Source organism: Onychostruthus taczanowskii, unplaced genomic scaffold, assembly GCF_017590055.1.
Source record: "Onychostruthus taczanowskii isolate IOZ18803 unplaced genomic scaffold, ASM1759005v1 scaffold45, whole genome shotgun sequence".
NCBI classification, from domain to species: domain Eukaryota; kingdom Metazoa; phylum Chordata; class Aves; order Passeriformes; family Passeridae; genus Onychostruthus; species Onychostruthus taczanowskii.
Genome location: NW_024502014.1, coordinates 3,433,971 through 3,457,387, shown reverse-complemented (window position 1 = coordinate 3,457,387; position 23,417 = coordinate 3,433,971). Strand labels below are relative to the sequence as shown.

The window sequence follows — 23,417 nt, the reverse complement described above, 5'->3', positions numbered from 1 at the left end:
CAGGGACTCATGTCTGTCTTGTCCAGGAGGAGCTGGAGGCTGTTAGTCCATTACTAGGAGAAGACTACATACAATCAGCCCTTTCTGCAACTGGCGGGGGAGGGGGGGAAGAAAGAAAAAAAGTGTAGTATATTAACAGCAAGTGGGATTTGCTATACATCTGTATTTGCTCCCTGTACAGAGCAAACCACATATGGCTGGGCAAAGGGACATGAAATAACCAGTGTTCCCTGCCCACATTCATGTATGTTCTCAGGACACGATCTGGTGTACAAAGACAGTAACCAACTTGTTCTTGCAGATTCAGAGCTCGGATACAAACACGAGATGGGTCTGCTCCCTCCAGGTCTTAGGACAGCTCCACCTGGCAGGCAGTGCAGTGCCTCACAAATATCTCACAAGTGCATGCATAACATGCCATCAGAGTTCAATAAAATAAATTGGAAGGAGACAAAGTAATTTTCAGAATACAATTCACAGGATGCACAGGATGATTTACAGCAGCTAGAGGCTTCAAGCTGACAGGAAAATAGCTCCTCACAAATTACTTATCGTTCAGGTCAGTCAATTGAGAGAAATATAGGTTGGTCAAGAATCGCTGCCAAGGTGTGATTTGTATGCAGAAAGGCTGCTGCTCATCGCAACATCTCTCTTGTAAAATATGGACCATGAATATGTATGTCCCCTAAAACAACAGAGTTGCTTGTTTCCCTACTTTATATAGATTTTCAAGCCAATATTTTACTGACTGAAAAGGCCAAAAATTCTGAATAATAAGTATTTCCTTTCCTTTGATTAACAAATCAATTACAACAGTACCCCTTTTCTGCTCAAGTTACCAAAAATGGTACCGGGTATAACTTGCTCTTGATTTTTCTTTTTTAAGGGTTCTCAAAAGACTTCTAGAAGTCACAGTAAACAAAAGTTTCAATATACTGATACAGCAGAAAACTGTACCAATAAAAAAAAACATCATCTGACAGCCACCAGATGCAAATTTACAACTTCTGTCATAGAAAACCATGCCTGAAGAATTAATCTAGTTTCAACGTGGATCTGAGCTCCTCAGTCCTTTCTTTTATAACTGCTGTCTTTGTTGAAAGCCCATGGTAGCAGATACAGGACATCAGGAAAGATACTCTGGATTTTGGAGGAGCATTTGGCATTTCTGTAATTCAGACACAGAATGGTGTTACTAACCTGCACATGCACCATTCAGGACTGTGCCTTTACTCTGCAGCTGCATTTATCTCACTTTTGAGAGATTACCTTGACAATACAAACCATTTTTTCCCTTTTCAGATTAACAGCTGAAATGTCATCTTTTAGCATTATTTATAGTGCATCACATGCCGTGTCCTTTCAAGTTTATAGACAACACTTCCGTTTGAAATGAAGAAAAACAAAGAAACAGCTGCAATCTTCACTGGTTAACTTTTATTCAGTATTTTCTGAAATAAGCAAGAATTTAAGACGCTCATAAGCGATCAAATACAGCCACAAAAACCCCATACTGATCCTAAATAAGAAGCACTATGAGAAATACACAATATTTCATGAAACAATACTGTACATCAACAACCTTTAGGAAACAAACAATTCAAACCATATGCTTAGTTTACTCACAATATAAAAAAACTTTAACCTTTAAAGAAAAATATAGATTCAGTCCAATTGTAGGATCCAATCCCATATCCAGTGAAGTCAATGGAAGTTCTCTCATTGATTTCAATGTTTAAAGGATCATGCCCTTACTTTGCCTCAAGAGGCAGTTGAATTATTATACAAGGCCTAGCCTGAATAACTATTACAAAAATGTCAAACATCAACTCAAGAGTATGATTTAGCAACTTTCAGGAAATAATGGAGGATTAGGTTATCTATCCATGCATGGAATAAGGCAAAAGCTAATTCATTCAGATTAGGAATAATAATTTTTACTAGTTTCTTTTTCACAACACAAACATTTTAGACTTTTTTAATTAATGGATATATTATATATCATATTATGCTTCACATTTTTCCTACCTCTACTGAGAAAGCTGGCACTGACATTTCATAAAGAACTCCTCATTAATTATTGTTTTCTGTTCTGTAACAATCACAAGAAACTCATCTGGGTTTAGTAATAGTGTCTACCAAGAAAAAAGCACACACTATCATAAGCTTATAATTTATAGAGCTCAAGGTACATTAAAATGTAAATCATGAAGTTCACAAATTCTGTTTTAAAATATTTTTCCAAACTAAAAGCTGCAGAAAATTGGTTCTTAAATATTCTACAGAAAATTCTGAAGCATCTAATGTTTTAAATTACTTATGCTTTCTTCTTAAAAATATTTAAATTAGGTTAGTAGCCCATCCTTTTGAAAAATAATCCAAAAAAGATACACTAGATTACAAATCTTTTGTCTTAATCAGTGTAACCAAAGGTTTGTCATCTGGGCTGTAATCTTCATAAGCAATGGGGGTTGCATCATACATTGCAGGTCGGGATTTCTTGCCAAACCTGGAAATAAAAGAAAACTTTTAGTGACAAACAGAAACATGAATGAGCTCAAAGCAACGCCACAGTGAGTTATGGCCTGTGATCAGAAACAAAGTCAGACAGCTTAGATAAACTCCATATTACAAAAGATATCACAGGAAAATGAGGCAAAAATGGTCAAGTAGTTTTTCTTACTGACCTGACGCAGAGAAAACATGACAGAAAACACAGAAACAAAACTATTTATTTAGTCATTCACACTAAGGTTATTTATGCACTTATGAACTATATTAAGCCTATATTAATCTGCATTGTGCAACCTGGAAAGTAAAATCCAGAAAATTCTTGCCTGTTTTCAGTGATATAGAATTGCAGACAAAACTGAAATGGCTGAAAGCATTATGATATATATGGTGAAAATGTCATTTTTCAAAGTACTTCAGCTGTCCATAAGGCTACACTAGATTCATTTCCATGCATGAATGTCTGCCTTATCCTATAGGTTACTTCAGTAAATACAGACAGGTCACATTTGCTCATCCCCATCATGATGGATAAAACTGATTTTCTACAAATGAGATAAAATTTCAAAACCTGAATAAAGGAATCAAGTCATGGCATCTTACTAAATCAGAGGCAGCATTGAATTCTGAATCACCCATTTTCACCATCTCAAGGCTTTAAAGGAAATAGAGCTTTGCAGAGATACAAATGATGGTGAGCATTCTCCAGACACTTCAGTCAAAGTACCTGCCCTTCTGACAGCAGAGAGCACGTGGCTTGTTGCACACAGGGAAGCAGGACAAAATCTGTTTTCTTCTTTAGGTCAGGGCTGACATGTGCCCCTAATTAGAGAAGGCTGAGAAAAGAGCACAGCACATGTTTGTTGTTTATGATCCGGCTGAGCCACGGAGCTGCTCAACCACATTGCTCTGATCAGGTGGTTCAGAAGTCAGCCCTGCCCACAGCAGCAAACAGACAGAGTTATCACCAACCTCAGAGGTTTATGTTAAAGACAGAAGTGTTAAATGGGAACCCTGTTCAATGGGTGTGTATCTGCCAGTTCTGCACAGCAGGGCTATGCTATCTAATTGATGGCATAAAGGAACACACAAAGCAATTATCAATACAATCTGCAAGAGGCAATGATTCGAGGGCTAATCAATAGTGAAAAGCTGCAGGTTCCTGCTAGAGAGTGTGCTGGATCAATTAACTGCCTACTTACAACAAAAGCATATACAAACAAGTGAATAAAGATTTTTTTCCAGGGCAACCAAACACAAGATTATTCTTCAAACAAAGAGGACACACTGTGTGTGGAAATCTTGATCCTGGGAAGCATTGAGTGTGAAAAAATACTGGAGGGACATGATGGATAATAGTTTCAACATTGGCTTCAATGCCATACTGTGAACAATTATGTGCTTGGGTTAGTAAACAGTGTAGCAGTAGCACTGGGGAAGTTTTTCAGGGTCAACATTTAGCTTTGGCATGTCCATTCATGAGTGATGATGGTGATATTCCAATGTGTACATCAGACATGCTTACCAGTGTATAACAATATTGCACATCACAAAGATAATCACAAAGTACATGAAATAACAATTAGAAAATATATTTTGCAGTGAAGCACTGAACAAGAGAGACCTGCATAGCTTGAGAGAAACTGAGGGTTTGTGACAACTCTGAGGACAGTACACATTCATTGTAGCAATTCTTGGCAAAGGCAGCTCCATATGTGAGCGACAGACACTGCAAATCAGCTTCACATTTGGAATGGTCCTGCTCCTCCACTTCCTTAGAACAACATTTCAAGAGATGGCTAACTATAGAGAGTTATTAACCTCAACAACTCCACTCCAACAGATTTTTGAGAACATTGGACAGCTGAATCCTGAGGAAATGCTATCTTGCGACTTCTGTGGGACAGGCAGAAGTTCAGAGTTTACCCAGCAACAGAATAAAGGAACCAACCACATGTTGCTACTCTGCTCAAAACCAGCAACTGGCAAATGAAGTCCACAGATAAAATTTAAATAAGAGAAGTAAAAGACACCAGAAGTTAAAAAAGGAATAAAGCATATTGAAAGGAGGAAGGGATTATTTTGGATTCCAGAGGAGGAGAATGAGAAGATTTATTTCTTCTGCATTATTCAGAGAAGAGGTCAGGTGTGCAAGTGGTATTGTGCCTTGCTTAGAAAAACTGAGCTATAATCCCAGAAAATTAACCCTGGCAGAGGATGTATATTAAGCAATTGGTAGGTGATGTGGAGACCAGAGAACATGTGCACATGATCACACTTCTACAAAAAGGCAGCTGACAGAGATCTATGCCAGTAAGAAATGAGTGTATGCTGATGCCCATCCATTTCAGAAAGCTTAGAACAGCACAATCTGACACAGGCAACTCCACAGGAATGGGGAGAATATGCAGTGGAGAGAGGCTGACCCTGCTGTGACAAGAGAACTTAATCAGAGTCTGATGAACCAGACTCTTCAACTGACAGAGACAGGACAGATCAGCATGTGAAAATAAAAATTAAATAAACTACACTGTAAGTGGTGCAAGAAGGCCACTGATATCTGGGCACACACAGAACTAACTGCAGCCTAGTCTGTCACCAGATAATTCATGAACTCAGTGTGAATGCTTTTCTAAAGTGAACAATTTTGTTTCAATAACAGATCTTGGTTCCATTTCAATGACACCTTATGGCTGCCATAGCCAGCAGTCTATTAGCCAACTATTTCATTACACTGCTCTCCTCCAGCTTCAGAATGTATGCATTTTAACAAAAAAGGAATATTTCTTTACCGTCTGCATAATGGATGCTAAAGACAACTGTGCTTTTTGTGCTCAGAAAACTACCTATTTCTGATCTGCTACTCTTAGGAACATTCCCTAGAAGCAGACATTTATTAGTAGAGATCCTCTAGCACATTGGTTTTGTTTTACAGCAAATACCTTGATTAGTAAAGATCAAATTATAAAAAAAAAATATCTAGGGAAAAAATGCTGAGAAACATGAACAAGTAATTTTAAAATAATTTACTGACTATGCAACAGGCATCCACAACCCCAGACACCTGCTGACTTTATCAGAAACCTTCCCTTTAAGGAAAATAATCTACTAACTTTTCCCTTGGCCTCCATTTTCCAAAATTACTAACAAGTTTTGGTATCTAACTGTGAAAGAGAATTATTTTCAGAAAATGCTGAACTTTGTTATTTGAAAGTAGATTTCTTAGATTCAGCAATTCTGAAAATTCAGACCTCTATAGATGTAGATTTAAGTATTTATGCAAAAATAACTATAAAATTGTTGCTCATTTTCCTGGATTGAAATTACCAAAACAGTGGTTTATATCTTCCTGAACCCAAAATATACACAACAATCTCCACAATAAATCTCCACTAATTACCTTACTTGGCAGATCTATCTTGGATTTTTGTAAGGTATCACATTATTGGAGGCACTGAAATTTATATGGAATTAAAACATTTCATTTGTTTAAGTAAAAATACCTTTTCCAAGATAGGGAAACCCTCAATGGACAATAATGTAATTTCTAACTACATCATATGGATTTGAAAAATCATCATTAAACTATCCCAGTCTAAGAATGTTTTTGAAGTTGGAACACTTTGAAGAGCTACTGCTCAAAGCTGTGATGTGATTAACTGAGCCTGGGGGAACACCTCACCCATTTCAGATAATTTTGATGACTTCAGCAGTGGTACAATTGAACCTATTTCATCTTCACTGAAACAGAACTGGAGCATTCAGAAAATGAATTACCAGCAATCACCAGCCAATATGCACACATTTCTCCAGTTGTTTTAAGAGCATTTTAGTGGTAACACACATGAATACTCTGTTGGAATTTGAAGTGATCCTGACAAATTGAAGAAATGGGAAAAAAGAAACACCAAAAATGAAAGTTCCACCCTATTAAGAGAGATGTCAAACACAGAAGAAACCATACTGGCTAGGAAGCAAAATGACACAGAGGATCTTGGGATGAGGAAAAGGTCTCACAGGCCACAAAAGTATGTCACCTGTCACTAGAAAGGGAAAAAAAAAAAAAGGAAAAAAAAAAAGAAAAAAAAAAAGAAACAAAAACCAAGCAAGTTTCTTTTTCAGATGTATGAACAGGAATGCCATATATAAGATGCAGGAGGTGACTACTCAGTTTATTTGGTGCACATAAATCTTCAGACAGAGAACTACTTCCAGCTTTAGGGATCTCCCTTCAAAAATGAAAAAGAAGAGAAATATAATCTGGTGTGTCCCAGGAAGACAATAAGGTAGCTGGCATGATCTGGGAGGGGATACTGAAAGGATGGGTTTGTGAAACCTAGGAAAGAAAAAAAGTTGCTTTGCTTTGTTTGTTTTTATCATACCAGAGAAGGGGAGAGGGCTCAGCACCTGATACACAAGTGATATGAGCAGTGATACATTATCCTTCATGGCAGCCTGAAGAGCAGTAAGAAAGAAGCAGCCAGGTTAATAGCAAAGAAAATCCAGGTTACCTTTTAGGAAAGCCCTTTCTAAATCTACTCAACTCCTTTGGAAGTTTTTAAACACAATTGTTGGCAGGGAGCTAGGTACATTTAATGCCATATTAGTGCCATGGCTTACACTTGAGCTCTCAAATCCATTCCACTTCTACTTTTGGATTATTCTGACACTCAATGCCCTGCCTTGCAAGTGTTCCATTAAATTTCAAAGTAATAAAATTGCTGTCTCTAGGAAAGCAAGTAAGAAAGGCAAATAGGGGCACAGAAATGAGTGATGTGAAGAGATTCTCACTGAATAATCTGGTAAATTAGTCACAAAAATCAATGTGCCTTTCCTATCTGATCATATTACTTGTGTGCAGCAGTTAAAGAATCTTTACATCCCTAACAGAAGATCTGACAGGCTAAGAACCCTGCACTGTCCCACTTCACCATTACACCAAATAAAGTCAGAATTACTCTGTTTTCAAGCAGTTTTGGTGTATTGTCACACCTCAGATGAGAAGAGTGAGCAGTGCTGGTGTTTCCCCAGCAGAGCAGCCCACTGGCTCTGCCAACAGCACTTGGGTGCCCTGTGCATGAACTGCAAAGACACTTCAGAGCAGCTTCCCAGGACAGCAGCACGCCCAGCACAAACCTGGCATGTCGGATGGAAGCGATTGCGCTGCTGAATTCACTGTCAATGCTCCTGCAGTTGTAAAACTCTTCGTAGGCTGGCCTGGAAGAGCCCTGGTACTCGATGCGGCTGATGCGGCAGATGCCCACGATCAGGATGATCAGCATCAGCACAAAGGCCACGCACAGCGCCCCGATGATGATGTACAGGGAGTGACGAGGCATATTGGTCAGACTCTCTGCCATATGCCCAGACTTCCACTGCAGATCTGCCAATAAGAAATAAAAGGTTGTCATTAATTAATAATTTATATCTGTTCTGCTGAATAGAACTACTTTATGATATTAATTTTCAATAGTTCTGACTTTTGAAACTATGGACATCGGTAATTTGAACTTCCCCAGGCTCTGTTACCAATAGACCATCAGGCCTAACATGCTACAAATTTGAATAGCACCATGTTGAACCTTCACCCACTTTTTTCTGTTGATTTTTAAGGTCATACAGTTTGATCTCCTGTGCAACCAAAGTAAGAGAAAATCAACTTATTCTTGCATTAAGTTATTTTTATATTACAGGCTCTCTAAAGGCAGACAGGTTTTATGCAAAAGCTTCTAGGAAACAACCAGTTCTCTTGTGCAGTTTGTTCCAATAGTGAAGCCTTCCACTAAAATGTGTTATTTAAGATATACTAAACACACTTGGTTTGTAATTTGAAACACAGACTTTCTTATGCTTATCCACACCAAACTGCAGAGACTTCAGCATTTCAAGGACAAAAAGGACACTTCATGAGGTCCTACAGTAGGGAGCCCATTGGAGTCTTTTCCCAAGCATAATTTCCCTGAGGTTCTCAAAACAGACCTCAAAGTAAAGCCAATCTGGAAGAGGCTTCTTGTATTTATGTATTCCAGATCTTCTATATAAATATTCTTGATCCCCAAACTATATCTATGCCAAACATATTTTCTATCAATTGCCTATGTCCTCATATCTGTTTCTCTCTAGCACGGGTCAGAATATTTCTAATTAACCTGTACTTCCCTCCCGGGTTCATTTTTGGCAGCCTATGTTCTCATATTATTTCAAAACAGGAACAGACTTGAATCATCCTGACTACAGAAATGTAGCACTCTGCAAAAGTTATTTCTAGTAGGTGCCTGTTCCTTTTTCAAATGTACTTCTGCTTTGCACAGATTTAGAATCTCCCTTTACTCAAACAGGCTGGGGACAGGGCTTCCAAGCATATGCTTTGGGAGGTTAAGATATTCTCAGAAGCCACCGCTCAAGGATGCTGATGACAGCAGATAATTCAAGCACCTGAGTTGCAATCTCCAGTTCAGCAGCAATGGATAAAATCTCAATCTATGGTAGAAATACAGGGAATGTACAAGGACAGGAAAAAAAGAGATCTGTTTTCGAGGCAGGTGGTGAGAAAGCCCAGAGCTGTAACGTGGGATTCAGCTGGGCAGAGTTTGGAGAAATGGCTGCTCTTTGTCACAATAGTGAAAGGTGTCCTGGAGCACCTCCCAGCTCAGGGGTGCTCAGACTTTGTCCACAAATGGGAGCTGAGTTAAAGGACTGGCTGTTTCTCTTATCTTCTTCAGAGGTCAGCAAAGTTTTGATCAGCCTGAATCATTCAGTGATTTAATGTTTCTAAGGCACTGTTACTGCAGTTTGCCCAGTCAGGATATGAGGGAGGGAATACAGCTGTGCTCTGTGCAGTTTGGGATGGGCCTCTATTTCTGTTCTGCAGCACATTTGTCACACACAGTGGTTTCTGTCAGGCTGTCAGACTAGGCTGAGTTCAGATCTAATGTGTGCAGATATATGGCAAGACATTTCTGATTTAGATTCCATGTCTTCCATCTCTGGAAGACAAAGATGAGAAAAATTTCTTCCCTTCTTCCTCACCATATCAAAATATAAAGATTAACATCTTATACTCCCGAGATTAGAAATAGCATATGACAGCTTGAAATCACAGTATTTTCAGTTGTTATATTAAAGTTTATAAAATTAATTAAGAATAATATTTCAATGCACACCACAGTGTGTACCAGAAATTCTTCATAATGTTGATTTTCAAATAATCACATGATTTGGCATACCTCAGTAGCTACATTAATAATTACAAATCTGGCAAAGGTAATGATATTAACAAACAACCAGCAGGCATTAGAGAACTCATATGAGACATTTGTAAGCATTTTTACAGTGAATGCTCCATTAACTTTTTAGGCAAATGCATTTCATTTTGAAAGAAAGAATATCCTCTTTATAATTAAGACCAATTTAATCCTATTTAATTGGAATTGCCAGTGCTGGTAAGGATCATAAGATGATATTAAAAAATATCACAATTCATCCAGGAAATATACATCTTATCTAGTTTTTTGTAAATACAGCACTTGGAAATTAAAAAGAACAGTCTGACAAGAAGATAACCCTGAAATCCTGTTAAGGTAGTCAATTCAAGCAGTAAACCAGCTGGTGAAAAGTGGGGAACTATAAATAGGGTGGTTCTACAAAAAAGATTAAGTAGCAATATCCTCCTTCATGGTCAGTAACAGAAAATCACAAAGGATAAAATGTGATCTATTTAGTCAAATGCTACCCAAACACCAGTTCCTTGATAAGTCTGGCTTTGTGTCTTATTCTAGCATTCAGAGGGATGGTCCAATACAAAGTCAGTATGCAGTGTTTAATTTCCATCACATTATTACCATTATATACAAACTGCTGAAAGAATATAATAAATATGGCAAAGAGAACTGGAAAGATGAACAGCAGCACATCTGCTAATAGATTCAAACTTTAGAGCTCAAAGAAATCCACTGCACCATTATCTCAATCCCAGTGAGTTTGAAGTGCTGCACCTGTTTATAAAAGAGCTGGATATGGCCTATCTAGATATGATGAGAATTAAGCTCCCATCAGCTTGTTAATTCACAGCTCAGGGAAAGAGAGTGGCTTCACATGGCTACATGGACCTGCAGAAGAAAAACCTGCAGATCAAAATACTTTCAAATTCTTTCTGCAAAGTGATTTCTTCAAAACTCAATCCCTCTTTTTTTAGCATAGTCCTTTACACACATGTTAAAATCCAAGTTCTTTAGGAAAGCTTCCCCAGCTTTGCACGTAAGGCACTGCCCTGGTTAGAGAGGCTGCATGTCCATGGTGTTTGGGTTAGCATTATCTGTTATGTCGTCCCATAACAGCATACCCTTTTACTTTGATGTCATGGCAAATTGACTTAAATATCAAGGAAACATCAGATATTTGCTGAAATGAAGCTTACTGAAAAAAAGACTGGTAACCTTCAAATTTCAAAAATATTTGTTTTTTAAAATGCATCCTTTTGTGACTATAAGATGATTTTTTTCCTGTTTTCATTCATGACCAGTCCAAACCAGATTTTTTACACTGTATTCTTATATCTTCTCTATTATTGTTAGTATTTTATACATGCATTTTATGAACTACTATCATGTATTGGATAAAAACCTCAGTAATTTCAGCCACTTTAAAACAATTGCCATGAACAAGGTAAGGCTGAATACTTCTGCTGGGAAGCAGCCTTGCAGTGTTACTAATGCCAGTTAACATTCAAGTAATTCCCTGCTTTCTGTCATAGCAGTCACAAGATACAAGAATTTGCATCCCCTCTAACAGGGAAAAGAAGAAAAAATTGAGTAGCTGGACAGTAGGAGAGGCTCCTTCCACCCTCTCTTCTACTTCTCTCCTTTTCCCATGTGCTTACATGCACTTCACTGTGTCTGTGGTGCACACAGCCAAACTGAGTGACTGGAGCATGACAGCCAGAGCACTCCAGAACATGCACCACTGAATTCCTGTAGCACATCTGCAGGCTCAGAAAGCATGCAAGCCTTTGTATCCCCTTGGTATTCCATAACAGAAATTTAATTGTTACTTCATCAAGGGACTCCAGGAAATGGATTTCCAGGATGACTGTTGCTTTCTCCAAGAACTAAACCCATCTGTCTTGTCAGCCAACTACTTATTAGTGAAGGCAGGCAGAATTATACTGCCTTGCTGATCAACTTGGACATGCATGTTGCAGGTGTCACTAACATCAGCCTTGTCAGGAAAAGTTCATCTGAGCATATTTTAGACCAGCAATATGGCGCACAGACAGCACACAGTGTTGTGCTCCCAATGTCTGCTGGCTCTACACCACCCAGGGAAGTGTGTGAGCCATTCACAGAGATAAAAAAAAGGCAGGGCTGTCACCATGTCTGGGCTAGCTGGCAATGGTCTTCTGCAGTCTTTGCTCACACCAAAAAGTTCTGAAACTGAATGTACTGGGTCAAAGTAAAGAGTAACATCAAGAACATCAAGAGTAGAATCAATTTGAAAAAAGCGGTCGATAGGCTTAAGTTTATGTAGAAGAAAATAAAAAATAGAAGGCTCACATGCTCCTTGTGTAAATGAGATACAGAAAACATTTTTTAATCCATCCTTTGTGTTTGTTTTATTAATATATCACCTATCCCTGCAACCTTAACTGTGCTAACAAACCTGTGTGTGTATCTATATAATGAGTCAAAGGGATCTATGACCACAGTACCTGAGCATTCAAGCAGTTAAATACATTAAATACAGCCAAGTTCTCTAGCAAAGACAACATCTCTAGCTCAAGAAAAAAACATCAGGGAAATACAAAGCAGGTCTGTGAGCAGCAGAACTAATGAAGCCTAATTTCTATTTTAACTCTTCCACAGATGCGCTTCATAGTTTCTGCCTCTCCTGGACTCTCCGCTGTGCCATAAGGATGCCCTTACAGTGAAGCTTCTCTCTAAAATAGGAAACAAGATTACACTGAAGCTGTTCCTTCCAGTGGAATCTCTCTTAAGTCTTACTGAATGCTCTGGAAATATTTGGCCTTGGAGCCCTTCCTCTTTGTAAAAAAATGGGTGGAAATTAGCCTATGGCTGGAAAAGTTATTCCTGAAAAAGTTGTTAAATGCCTGCACACACAAATTACAGAACAATTACACAGAACCTATTTCCTTAGGTAAGCAAGTTCCAAGTTGTTTTGCTGAAACATCACTAGAGCTGCAGGTGCTCAGAAGTCAATACAAGCCTGTTAGGAACATGCTGATACTGCTGTGGAACACACTTGACCCAAAGTGAGCAGGGAGGCTGTGAAGCATGAGCACAACTAGAATGCAAACTGAGTGCCCAGCTCTGAGACAACATCCCTGACAATCTAGTCTGACATCTCAAAGCAGGGTGCCCAGAAACAGAAGTTTTTAACTTTCATGGCCACTTTTGAAATGCTATGGCCAAAAATAAAATTAATTTACCATTATTTTGTTCATTTGCATATGATTCAGAGTATTTGTTCAGATAGGTATTTAGAGATAAAGAAAAAACTCCTTTAATATAACTTACAATTTTTAGAAATGTTTAGAGAACTCCAAAACTTACGTATTTCACAGTTTGCACCGACCCACCCATGAGGACAATGGCAGGTGTAACCACCAGGCTGATCTATGCAAGTTCCAGCATGGTGACATGGGTTGCTGTCACAGTCATTTACATCAATTTCACATTCTTCACCTTACATAGGAAAAAAGCCAAAAACAAAACCAAAATTATGTATGGCAAGTACCTGATGTAGCAAGTATAACCCCAGTCATTTAATTTCTCTCTTGCTGCAAAACACATAATAGTGCAATACATCTTCATTCTCAGAACATCAAAAGGATTCCAAGAAGGAAGTATTATCCTTATTCAACCAGGTGAAAATAAAGCCTGAGAACTAAGGGACTTCACTAACCTCACACAGACTCTATCTCATTTCTCTAAATATAATTTCCATCCCAAGAAAATGTGGTATAATAGATGATCATGGATATTCTGATATGCTATGCAATAATGTAGATAATTGGTGCCTGAGAAACTGACATGGTACAATGGAAAGCTAATTCTTTTCCAAAGAATGTCCTTTAATTAGAAGAGATCCAAAAGCACAATTTGATCTATAAACCAGCTATGAATGGGTTTACTTATTACTCTCACCTGGATATTACCTTACATGACTAACAGAACACCAGATTGTAAATTATCTTGACATCAGATATTTGGATTATGCCAATCACATCAGTCTAAGCACAAGGCCAAAAGATTAAATTAGTTTCTTACCAGTACTCTGAAAGTGTAAATTGATTCATAACAAGTACTTTAGGGCTTTAAGTAATTGCATATTAAAATAATGAAATAAGCTCTTTCTTGAGCACACAGTAACTAAGGTCACTGTTAAAACATTTTTCAGTTTCAACCGTGTCCAATTAGTATATTGGGTTACCTGGAAATCTTCAAAATACTATTTTTAAAATGCAATCTAGTCTCAAGTAGCAAGGGCATAAGCCATGCTAAATAGCTGTTAGCTTTGTGCAGTCACTTTAGTAACAGGCCTTTTTTGCTACAATGTTCAAAGCATATGTAAGTAATATCAAAAGTTTTTCACTGTCACTAGACTGCTCACAATACAGCAAAGCCCAAATTAATTCCTTTCTTGAAGAGACACAGTCTTACTTGGTATTTGTCTTCCTCTAGACACGGTGAACAGTGACAATCAGATGTTCTGTGTAACACACAAATCACTTGCCTGCATATCCAGGTGCACAAATGCAAGTAGCATTTAGACCTTCGCTGTCACAAGTGCCACCGTTCTGGCAGTTCATGTTAACACAAGGATCTTTGTATAATTCACAGTGCCTTCCTGAAAAGGAAGAAACAGTAATTGCCATTGACATGACTGATAATGGCAGCATGGAATCAGTACATGTGATAACTCGACTTCCCCTGGATGAGTGTGCAGACCCCAATAATTATGGGATAATGATAGCATAACACTAAAGCCATGTCGTTTATGCTGGCTAAACTTTTTCACACATGCCTCCTCTCTGCTCTTCCCACAGGCTGTGGGCTAGGAGAGGCAGGGCAATTTCTGCTTAGAAGAACTATTGGATGTCTAAGAAAAACCACATTATGAAGAATAAGCAGATCAGTTATCTAAAATTCTTCAGCAACAAGCCAACAATAATTGTCTTGACTAAGAATTTTATGTAATAACTTGTTTAATAACATACATAAGTATACTGATGCCTCTCATTACCTGTTGCTGGAAATGAGGAATATTACTAAGGTAATAAAAAAATATTCAAATGTATAGTTAAAAGTATATAACTGGATGGCTCTACTTGATGCCACTACCTTCACTCTTTCATGCCCAGTGTAGGCCTTGTGACTCCAGCAGATTTGCCTTGCAGAAAACAGTGAAAGCTGCACCTGGCATACAAAACATGTAACAGAGCATATTGCCACCCAGGGACCTGAAGAGACTCTAATGCCACTGCTGCGTGCATTATTTTCTCAGGGTCTACTGTTCAGATAAAACTTTTTATATATACATATTTTATATGTATGCACACACATATACACACTACAGACCTGCCAAAATCATTCTGTCAACACTTGCAATGTTAGCAGCAAGAAGGCAGAGCACCCGAGCTGAGCACGCTGTGGGCGAGGAGCAGCAGAGGCAGCAGCCCACAGCTGGCACAGCTCCAGCCCTGAGAGCTCCCGTCCATCTGCCAGCCCGGGGCTGTGGAGGCAGGAGGGACACAGAGGGGCAGGTCTGGGTGGCAGTGCCAAGACTGAGGCACCTGGTGGCCCACATGGTATCTTGAGCTGGGTACCTCGGCTCTATTCACTGGTGCTCCTGAACTCCCCACGTCCTGCAGTGCTGGGAGCTCAGAGATCAGCAGAAGCTGCCTCCAGGACCAGGTGCCCTGCTTGCATTTCCAGCACGATGTGCTGAGCACACAGTGCTTCCAGCTCCACCAACAGCTCGGGTGAGAAGATGAACATCATGGTGAACATTATGGTTAAGTGCTGCCTAAACTGTCATGAAAAGCTGAGGATCATTTCCTCACCAGGCCTCTAAAATGATGAATTCTGTATCTATAGTTAAAGAGCAGTGCAATCACCAGTGTGAAACACATATTTAGCCTCAAGCAGCCGTTAAGTGAGCGTTACTTATCAGCAGAGATAAGAATTTATATGCTTAATGAGAAAATACTAATGTTCCTTAAAACATAGTCATTCTGTGTAGAATATTTATTTATTTATAATCCTAATAGCATTTCAAATTACATTCAAAGTGTTCTCATGATTCAAGACAGAATACACTAAAAAAGTGTCACTTTAGCCTTCCCCACAAGGACTTGTCACAGACCACTGATATGTGTTAATTTGTTTACAGCTGAAATCTGCTGTGAGAGAAAAGATTTTGTATAGCCAAATAAACACTATTCTCATCTGTTTTATAAATTACTTCAAAAATGCCAAAGATGGATTCCATTTGTACACAGATCTAAAAATAGCTGCAGTTAACATGGAAAAGCAGTCACAGACCTGCTACTCTCTCTGGGCTTTACAGTCTTCTAAATGAACAATCAAGATACAGCTTTTATTTCTACTCCTTTGTGCTAAAGTATTTAAAATACTAATCTTTTATGATTTTGTTTTAGCTCACTTCACTGGAGAAAATAAAAAATAATTTGAAAGCTCTCTGTGTAAAGGCTCCAACAACAAATGATGAAAAAGTCTATTTTACGGTTATGGGTTTTTTAAATCTCCTCACTTTCTAACATATCATAAAAAACAGCAGAAAAAACTACACCTGAGAACAGAGAAAATCCATTTGTGCCCAGACCAGGACATGCATTATTCACAGAGGAGCTACATCTTAACTATTTAAATAAAGATTAAGGGATCAGGATCAATACTGAAGTTTGTCTCCGTTAATTTTACATGAGGGATATATTTCTGCTCAGGATATGGCATCTCTGTAACAGAACCTACCATGAAAAATGCAGAGAACAATTGCAAACCCCAGCCTACCTTCGTATTCAGCAAGGCACACACACTCGTAGCTGTTGACGAGGTCTCTGCAGGTGGCTCCGTTCTGGCAGGGTGCAGAGAGGCATTCATTATATTCCTCCTCACAGTAAAGGCCATGGTAACCTAAATCACATGAAGGGGAAAGAAAAATAGTTATGAAACACTGTGCAGTAAAAATTAACAATTAGGCAACTATAGTCTGTGGGCAGATGCTTGCTAATTTAAATAAACTCTGCAAACTGATACTTGTTAAGACAATGATTTTAAAGGCATCTGTTCCCCAGGTGAAAATTACCAAGAAAATATTGGAAGCACAGTATTCTGAGAGAATTCCCAGCTCCTGTGATAAACCACAATGAGGTGTAAGGATGGAGGCTGGTGGCAGAGGCCAGAAGCAGCAATGTGAATACCCACACTCGGATTGTTAAAAGAAATCAGGAATATCTACTATCTCCCAGCTCCTTTGGATCCTTGCATCAAAGCCACTGTTCATCAAAGAGCTGATAATTGTATAACAGTAGTTAGAATGATTACATGTTTTAGTATAATGCTGTACAGTGTCAAAGCACTGCAGAAGCATTAAGGTACTTTCATCTTTACAGTATTGCCAAGCCATAGGCAGGTATTATGGGCTGATTAGGTAAACATAGAAAGCAGAAGCAGAGAAAAGCTACATGGCCTGTTAACAGTAATTTGTATTATGAGATAAGAAAGGAGTCAATCCACATGAAAACAGCCCCTTTTTCATTATTTAGTGTGCCACACAATCATTAGCTGTAACAGTAGTTGAAATTACAGACCTAGTGTAGTCTATGATGTAATACCATGCACTGGAACTGTGCTCATGTGCTTCTAAAAGCTAGATTTCCTCATTACATTAAAAAAAATAAATGAATGAACATACAATGAATAAATATGCAATGGGCATGAATACAGATGCCAGGAAAAAAGGCCGAAAATACAAAGTGTGGATTCTTCAGTGTGATTTTACTTCTTAAAGTAATCTCTAGTTAGTAGCAAAACCCAGATATGAAAGGAGGGTATCTTTCATGAACAAAGAACCAAAGAGAGGGGCATATTCTCTTAGTAAGTCACAAGCTATATTCAGCATCCTGGTCTAAATATTCCAAAATTCTCGTTGAATAATAGAATGCAGGATAAACACTGCCTTCAGACAATATTTGCATTCACCCTCTCCCTCCCTATTATGGATAATTCAAAACAAAATTTTTTGAAGATACAACTGTTAGTACTACTCAAGATATATAGACAATAGCATTCATTATGATTCTCAAAAAATTGTCCTTTCATAGGAAATAGTTGGGCTAGTAAGGTATTAAGAAACGTTTCGGAACCACTTTCTCCAAAGATGTCAGCCAGGCAATAGAGAATTTATAATGCTAAATGTTACGGGTTTTCTTGCTAGCCTACAATGAAGTTTATCTAGCTTATGTGTACATGAAACATTCTTATGTAGTGAGATCTGTAGCCAACATACAATCCACCAAAATCAGATGGGAGAATCAGTAAGAAAAACAGATGGGAATTCCCAGTGTAATTAGATATTCTCAGAACAAATGTTTTCCACTTCTCACCTTTCCAAGAGAATGAAGGGAATTTGTGACTAAATAGCTGTCTGGTTTCCAAAATCAATATGAACTATGGTATCACCTCCACAGGCTGCAGCCAGCCCACGCTGCCAGACACAGCACACAGCCAGGGAAAGATGTTTCCTCTCTCCACGAGAGGGCAGGTCTCACCCACACACAATTTCACCCTCAGCGTCCTCACCCTGGGGCCAGCAGCCTCCTTCTGCTGGAGCTGCTGGGATGGAGGACATTCCACTGTGGGACCACCTGAGGGAAAGGCATGCTTCTCCTCAGGGAGATAAGAGGTACCTTGCCATCCTTAATGAGCATTTCTCCTTGTAATACTGCTTTTCAATTATACTGATATATAAACCCTGTAGTACACTGAATTCATACATATATCTTCAAAAAGACTACATAAATAATTTATACATTTTTGTTGAAGAATTTAGATTAAAAAAGGAGCATTTTTCATAAATAACTTCAGAGTGATAGATTCCAGTGTAGTTGCTTCCTCTCCTTCTAGTAGTGTTACAATTCTGCTGCTTTTATGTTCCCAGCCAAAGCCAAATGCAGCTCCTGGCATCTTTTGTGGTGTGCAATATTTCTGTGGATGCATTCAGAAAGAAAGAAAAAATACCTACATTAACAACATTTCTCCAGCTACTGTGTCCTGAACAGGATAAAAAAACCCACAGGAGGCACTGTAGCTTCAAAAAAGGGCAACTTTTCCAGGCCACATGAAACTGGAAAAGTCTTTAGTAACAGAATCTTCATGAACTCAAGCAGAACCTGAAAATGAAGGTTCAGTCCTGATGTGCTCTCTTCAGAGGCTGAGGAATGGACAGGGAACCTGTCTAACCAAAAAACCTGTTACCCGAAAAAACCTTAAAATAGAGATGTCCTTATATCACCCCTTTCCCCTCTATGTGACCATCCCACTGGCACTACCCACTGCTCCTGGCCTTTACAAAAGCGTAAACAGATCTGTTGCCATTCTCCTTGTGATCCCCAAATTCTTCTTTGTCTTTTGTAAGCAACTGGAAGGGTACCTCAAAGAGAGTAGGTTATTTTCCTGATAGAAATAAAACCTCAAATAAAACTTTCTAACATACCATAACAACAGCAGAAAAAACTACACCTGAGAAGAACAGAGAAAAAATCCATTTGTGCCCAGGTACGGCCTTCAGTTGCGTGCTGAACTGCACTGTCTTTGTACATGGCTGTTAAAAACTGCAGAAGGAGAAAATGGGAAAGGGAGCCCACAATCTGTGTCACATGGGCTGATCAGGAGAAGACATGGTGCTTGTCAAAGCCTTCAAGAGCGAAAGATACAGCAGAATAATCTCTCAAGAATATCTGCACTATCAGGTTAACAAAAGAAAGAGGAAAAATCTTACTCTCCATTTAGAAATCAATAAAGAACAAAGCTGAAATATTTTTAGTCTTTTTAGACACTAACCCCTCAACAGTGACTCCCTGGGCTTATCCGTACTTAACATTTCACCCAATCAAGGCAGCAGAACATAAATCCCATCTTTATGGGAAGGCCTAATGGGGTACAATGGAAACCAGCTCTATTTTGCAGGGAACAGCATCGTTTCATACTTATGGCTGTTCACTAACACAGAGTTGCATGTTATATAGCCAGCAAATAAATGTGTTCGGTTAAAGTCTGAGCTTATATAGCAACTAAATAAGAGAAGAATACTCCAGATGGCAGGAGGGTAGGAAGCCACGCTCACCAGCCATGGTCAGATTGCATGGAAGGTTGTCTTAATGTAGGAGTGGAAACAGATGAGGAAACGGAAGCAATAACGGGCTCAGAGACAGTCAGGAACTGGAATTAACCTGAATTCATTTCTTCCAGAGATCACATGTCCTGCCCCAGTTACAAAATGTGGGAAAAGACAGAGAAAAGAAAAATTGCAACTGCTGCAGACAAATCTTGCTCCGGCCTCTGCAAAGGCACTAAAATAAACTTATTGCTCCTAGAACTATCTATTAAGCTGCATGAGCAGTAAAATCAAGGGAACATACTCCATGGTACTACTTCTAAAGTTGCAGCCACTTTTTATACCCTGCAGCACTTTTTCTGAAACTCCTTTTTTCTTTTTCTCAAATGTTCTATATATGCCATCATATATATCTATATAGAGGGCAGGTGTTAATGTCTGTACGTGTGCTGTGCATTTCAAAATCTGTGTCTTTAAAAAACCCAAATCCAAAACCTTGCAGTGATATTAAGCCATGCAATTTCTAGCTACATTTCTCCACTTCAGACCAGACAAAAATAGAAATACTATATTAAATATTCACATCTGAAATTTATAACGGTAGCTGTATTAAAACAATTGCATATAAAGAGTAAAAACGTTTATCAGGAGGGAGAAACTGGTTTGGGATCCAGGGACTAAATAAACATTCTACAAACAGACACAAAGGGTTCCCACTAGTTTCACCAACCAGACTTTAGACAAGAAGCCAGCAAATGAGCACAAGAGCTTTTATTAGAATTGGTTCTTTAATATGAGGTAAGAAGTAAAACATGACACAACCTCTGAATCTAATGTCCAAACATTAAGTATTTCTTTGTTACCTATAAAGGACAAGGTGCTAAGTGTTAATAACTAGGGTGTGTAAGCATATAAATACAGATTTAAGGCAAGGTTTCATGTGCAATTGAAAAATCGCACGCACAGTACGAAGCAGGTATGGCTGCACAGGCTTGGGAGTTCCACAGAGCCCCTCAGCAGACATTTGAAGTATGTTCAACTTGGAAACAGCTTACACACTTTTCCTTTCACTCTGAAAATAGGAACACTCAAAATATTAGACTGCTTTCTAACTATATAGTTAGCTTATACAAATTAGCTTTCCTCTACAAGCTACTAGATGAAAGCTCACAATGAAAGCCAACATACACAAAAAATTAGCAAATGTCTGGTTGTTCATGTTCTGCAAATTGTGCAGCTATGCAAGTATAACCACTATCATTTATCATTCTTCAAATCTGTACACTGGCCAAAGAAACAAGGAAGCCAAACTGCCTACCAAGCAAGGAGACTTGCACAGACCTTGGACTAATTGGAACAATTTAAAATTCTTCTCTTGCTTAATTTTTCAGACAGAAGTAACACAGATGAAAATCCAACTGACACTGTAAAATAGTGCTTAAAGGAAGGACAACATTCAGGTCACACATACAAGCAAAACTCTTAGTCACTTTGTTTCTGTATTAGAAAATTATATCCTCTGTCAAATACTTAAAAAAAAAAAAAGACTATAGCATCCTAGAGCTAAACACAAAATTTAAGTGACAGATTCCAAACTTCATAAAACTGTTTTTCAGACGTGTCAGATAATTGATACAGACGAGAATTCTAAAATGTCATTTAACAACCTTTCCATTAAAATACCTAAAAAAAAAAAATAAGGTGTAGGATTCAGGGATATGTCTGAAAGGCTCCTGTACAAAGAAGCTAATGGTCTAGGAGCAGGCACAGATGCTGAGAGCCTGCAAGTCAGAAAGCCTCAAGGTCACAAGACAGAGACCGTTTCTTTCCTGGTAATATCTTTGTTATTAACCCTTGATAATGCATCTAAACTGCACATAAATTTTATTAATTCACTTTACAAGTAATGTAACAGATACTGTCAAGGTCTGTAAATAGAATCCAGCTTCTTAATATCCCAGACACATAACTACATTGCTCACCCCCTCTAGCAAACTGCTTTCTGAGAGATATTCCAAAAATGTATTAGGCTATGATTTGTAGTTGTTACTTTAGTTTGGGCTTTTTTTAGGAATCCCAACATAGGAATCAAATTTAATTGCTCTTACCTGCCTTACCCTCAATAATTACCCAAACCAAGGGCAAAGTGTATGTCACAGTGCCTCCTATATGCTGATCTACACACAAGTTGACTGCCCCTTGTCTATTATCCTTTTAAGTCATGGGAAAATATCTGAAAATAATTGATTAATAAAAGCCCATGATGGTATGTTCATAACAATGAAAAGGCATAGAAAGAGGAAACATTCTGTCTGCCCCTATTTTGATGCCACTTAGGTGCAGTTCTTAAATGAACTTCTGAAATAAGTTACCCAAGTTTTTAAGCTATTAAAATTAATGACGAGCTCACGTCACTTGGCCTCTAGTTCCACCTCTATGTGAAGCAAGTAATGTTATTTTTTGAAGTGATGTTTACAGCAGCCTACAAAGTGTTTGGAAAAAATAGACAGTTTTTTTTTAATGTCGTACACGGAGCAACACAAAAGACTTTAAAGAAATAAATGCCACATATGGTCCTGGATACCACCTCTAAGGCTTCTTATCTCTAACTTTTAAAAGCATAAATATTGTTCAAATAAAAATAAGTTTTCATAACATGAGAGGTCTAAGACTACTTTTAAGTCCTGAGAGAGACAGAATAATTTTGAAAAAACCAAACTATGGAATTCTAATCAGGTTTAGGTGACAAAGTTCTGAAAAAAGCTTTTATTTGACCAAGAATATTTGACCAGCTTTTCTTTGTTTGAACTGCAGGCAAAGAACATGCTGAAGAAGATTAAAACTTCCCCGGGTTTCCTGGAAAGACAAATGTCTAGTTTTTCCTACTATTAATGATAAGTGCTGTCAATAAATGCATTATAACATTACTGTGGTATTGTATGCATTTCATATTTTTCTCTTTTATAAAAGAGTATGTAATTTAACTTTAAATCTGTCAACTCCAACAACCAATTTCCATAGTTTCTGGTAATTTGCGAGTTCCTCCCAAAAAATTTCTGATGGTCCCTTTCATATCTCTAAACAGCAGATAAATTCTGACACCACCTAAAAATGCTGAATAAGTTGATTTCATTACAAAATCCCCATATTCATAAATATCCACAAATAGATTAGTAGGATACATGCACATCCTGAAAACTGAGATGGAAGAGATGAAGAATTATAACTGGTTTCTCACAAAACAAGGAAAAGCAGCAGAGAGAAGGTATTCATCTGAAATGAGTGTAGAACAATGTGAATGTCACAGCAGAGCTAGTAAGTATTAAATGTCACTCCTTAGTTTATCCCTTGTACACTGGAAATTTGTTTTATCCTTAATTTCTTCAGTTTTCAAGTTTATAGCTTCATAGGAACAGACTAAAAAAAAGATGCCCAAATTATTCAAGTGAAAACAAAGATTGGTGCTCACTCTCTAAGTGCTTAGGCAGCAGTGGATGTGTAGCCCTGGTTATCAACATTTGAACTGCTAC

General features: G+C 38.2%; 1 protein-coding gene across 1 annotated transcript in view; it reads right to left on the bottom strand.

Annotated features, from left to right (window-relative positions):
- Window positions 1-1,415: 1,415 nt before the first annotated feature.
- The window catches only part of DNER (delta/notch like EGF repeat containing), a 113,393-nt gene continuing 91,391 nt past the window's right edge, over window positions 1,416-23,417 (bottom strand). The window contains exons 9-13 of the mRNA XM_041414352.1: window positions 16,563-16,685; window positions 14,263-14,376; window positions 13,080-13,211; window positions 7,648-7,894; window positions 1,416-2,509 (exon numbers count right to left, since the gene is read on the bottom strand). Coding sequence (XP_041270286.1) covers window positions 2,398-2,509; window positions 7,648-7,894; window positions 13,080-13,211; window positions 14,263-14,376; window positions 16,563-16,685 — 728 coding nt within the window. The 3' untranslated portion in view covers window positions 1,416-2,397. The remainder of the gene's footprint in view (window positions 2,510-7,647; window positions 7,895-13,079; window positions 13,212-14,262; window positions 14,377-16,562; window positions 16,686-23,417) is intronic.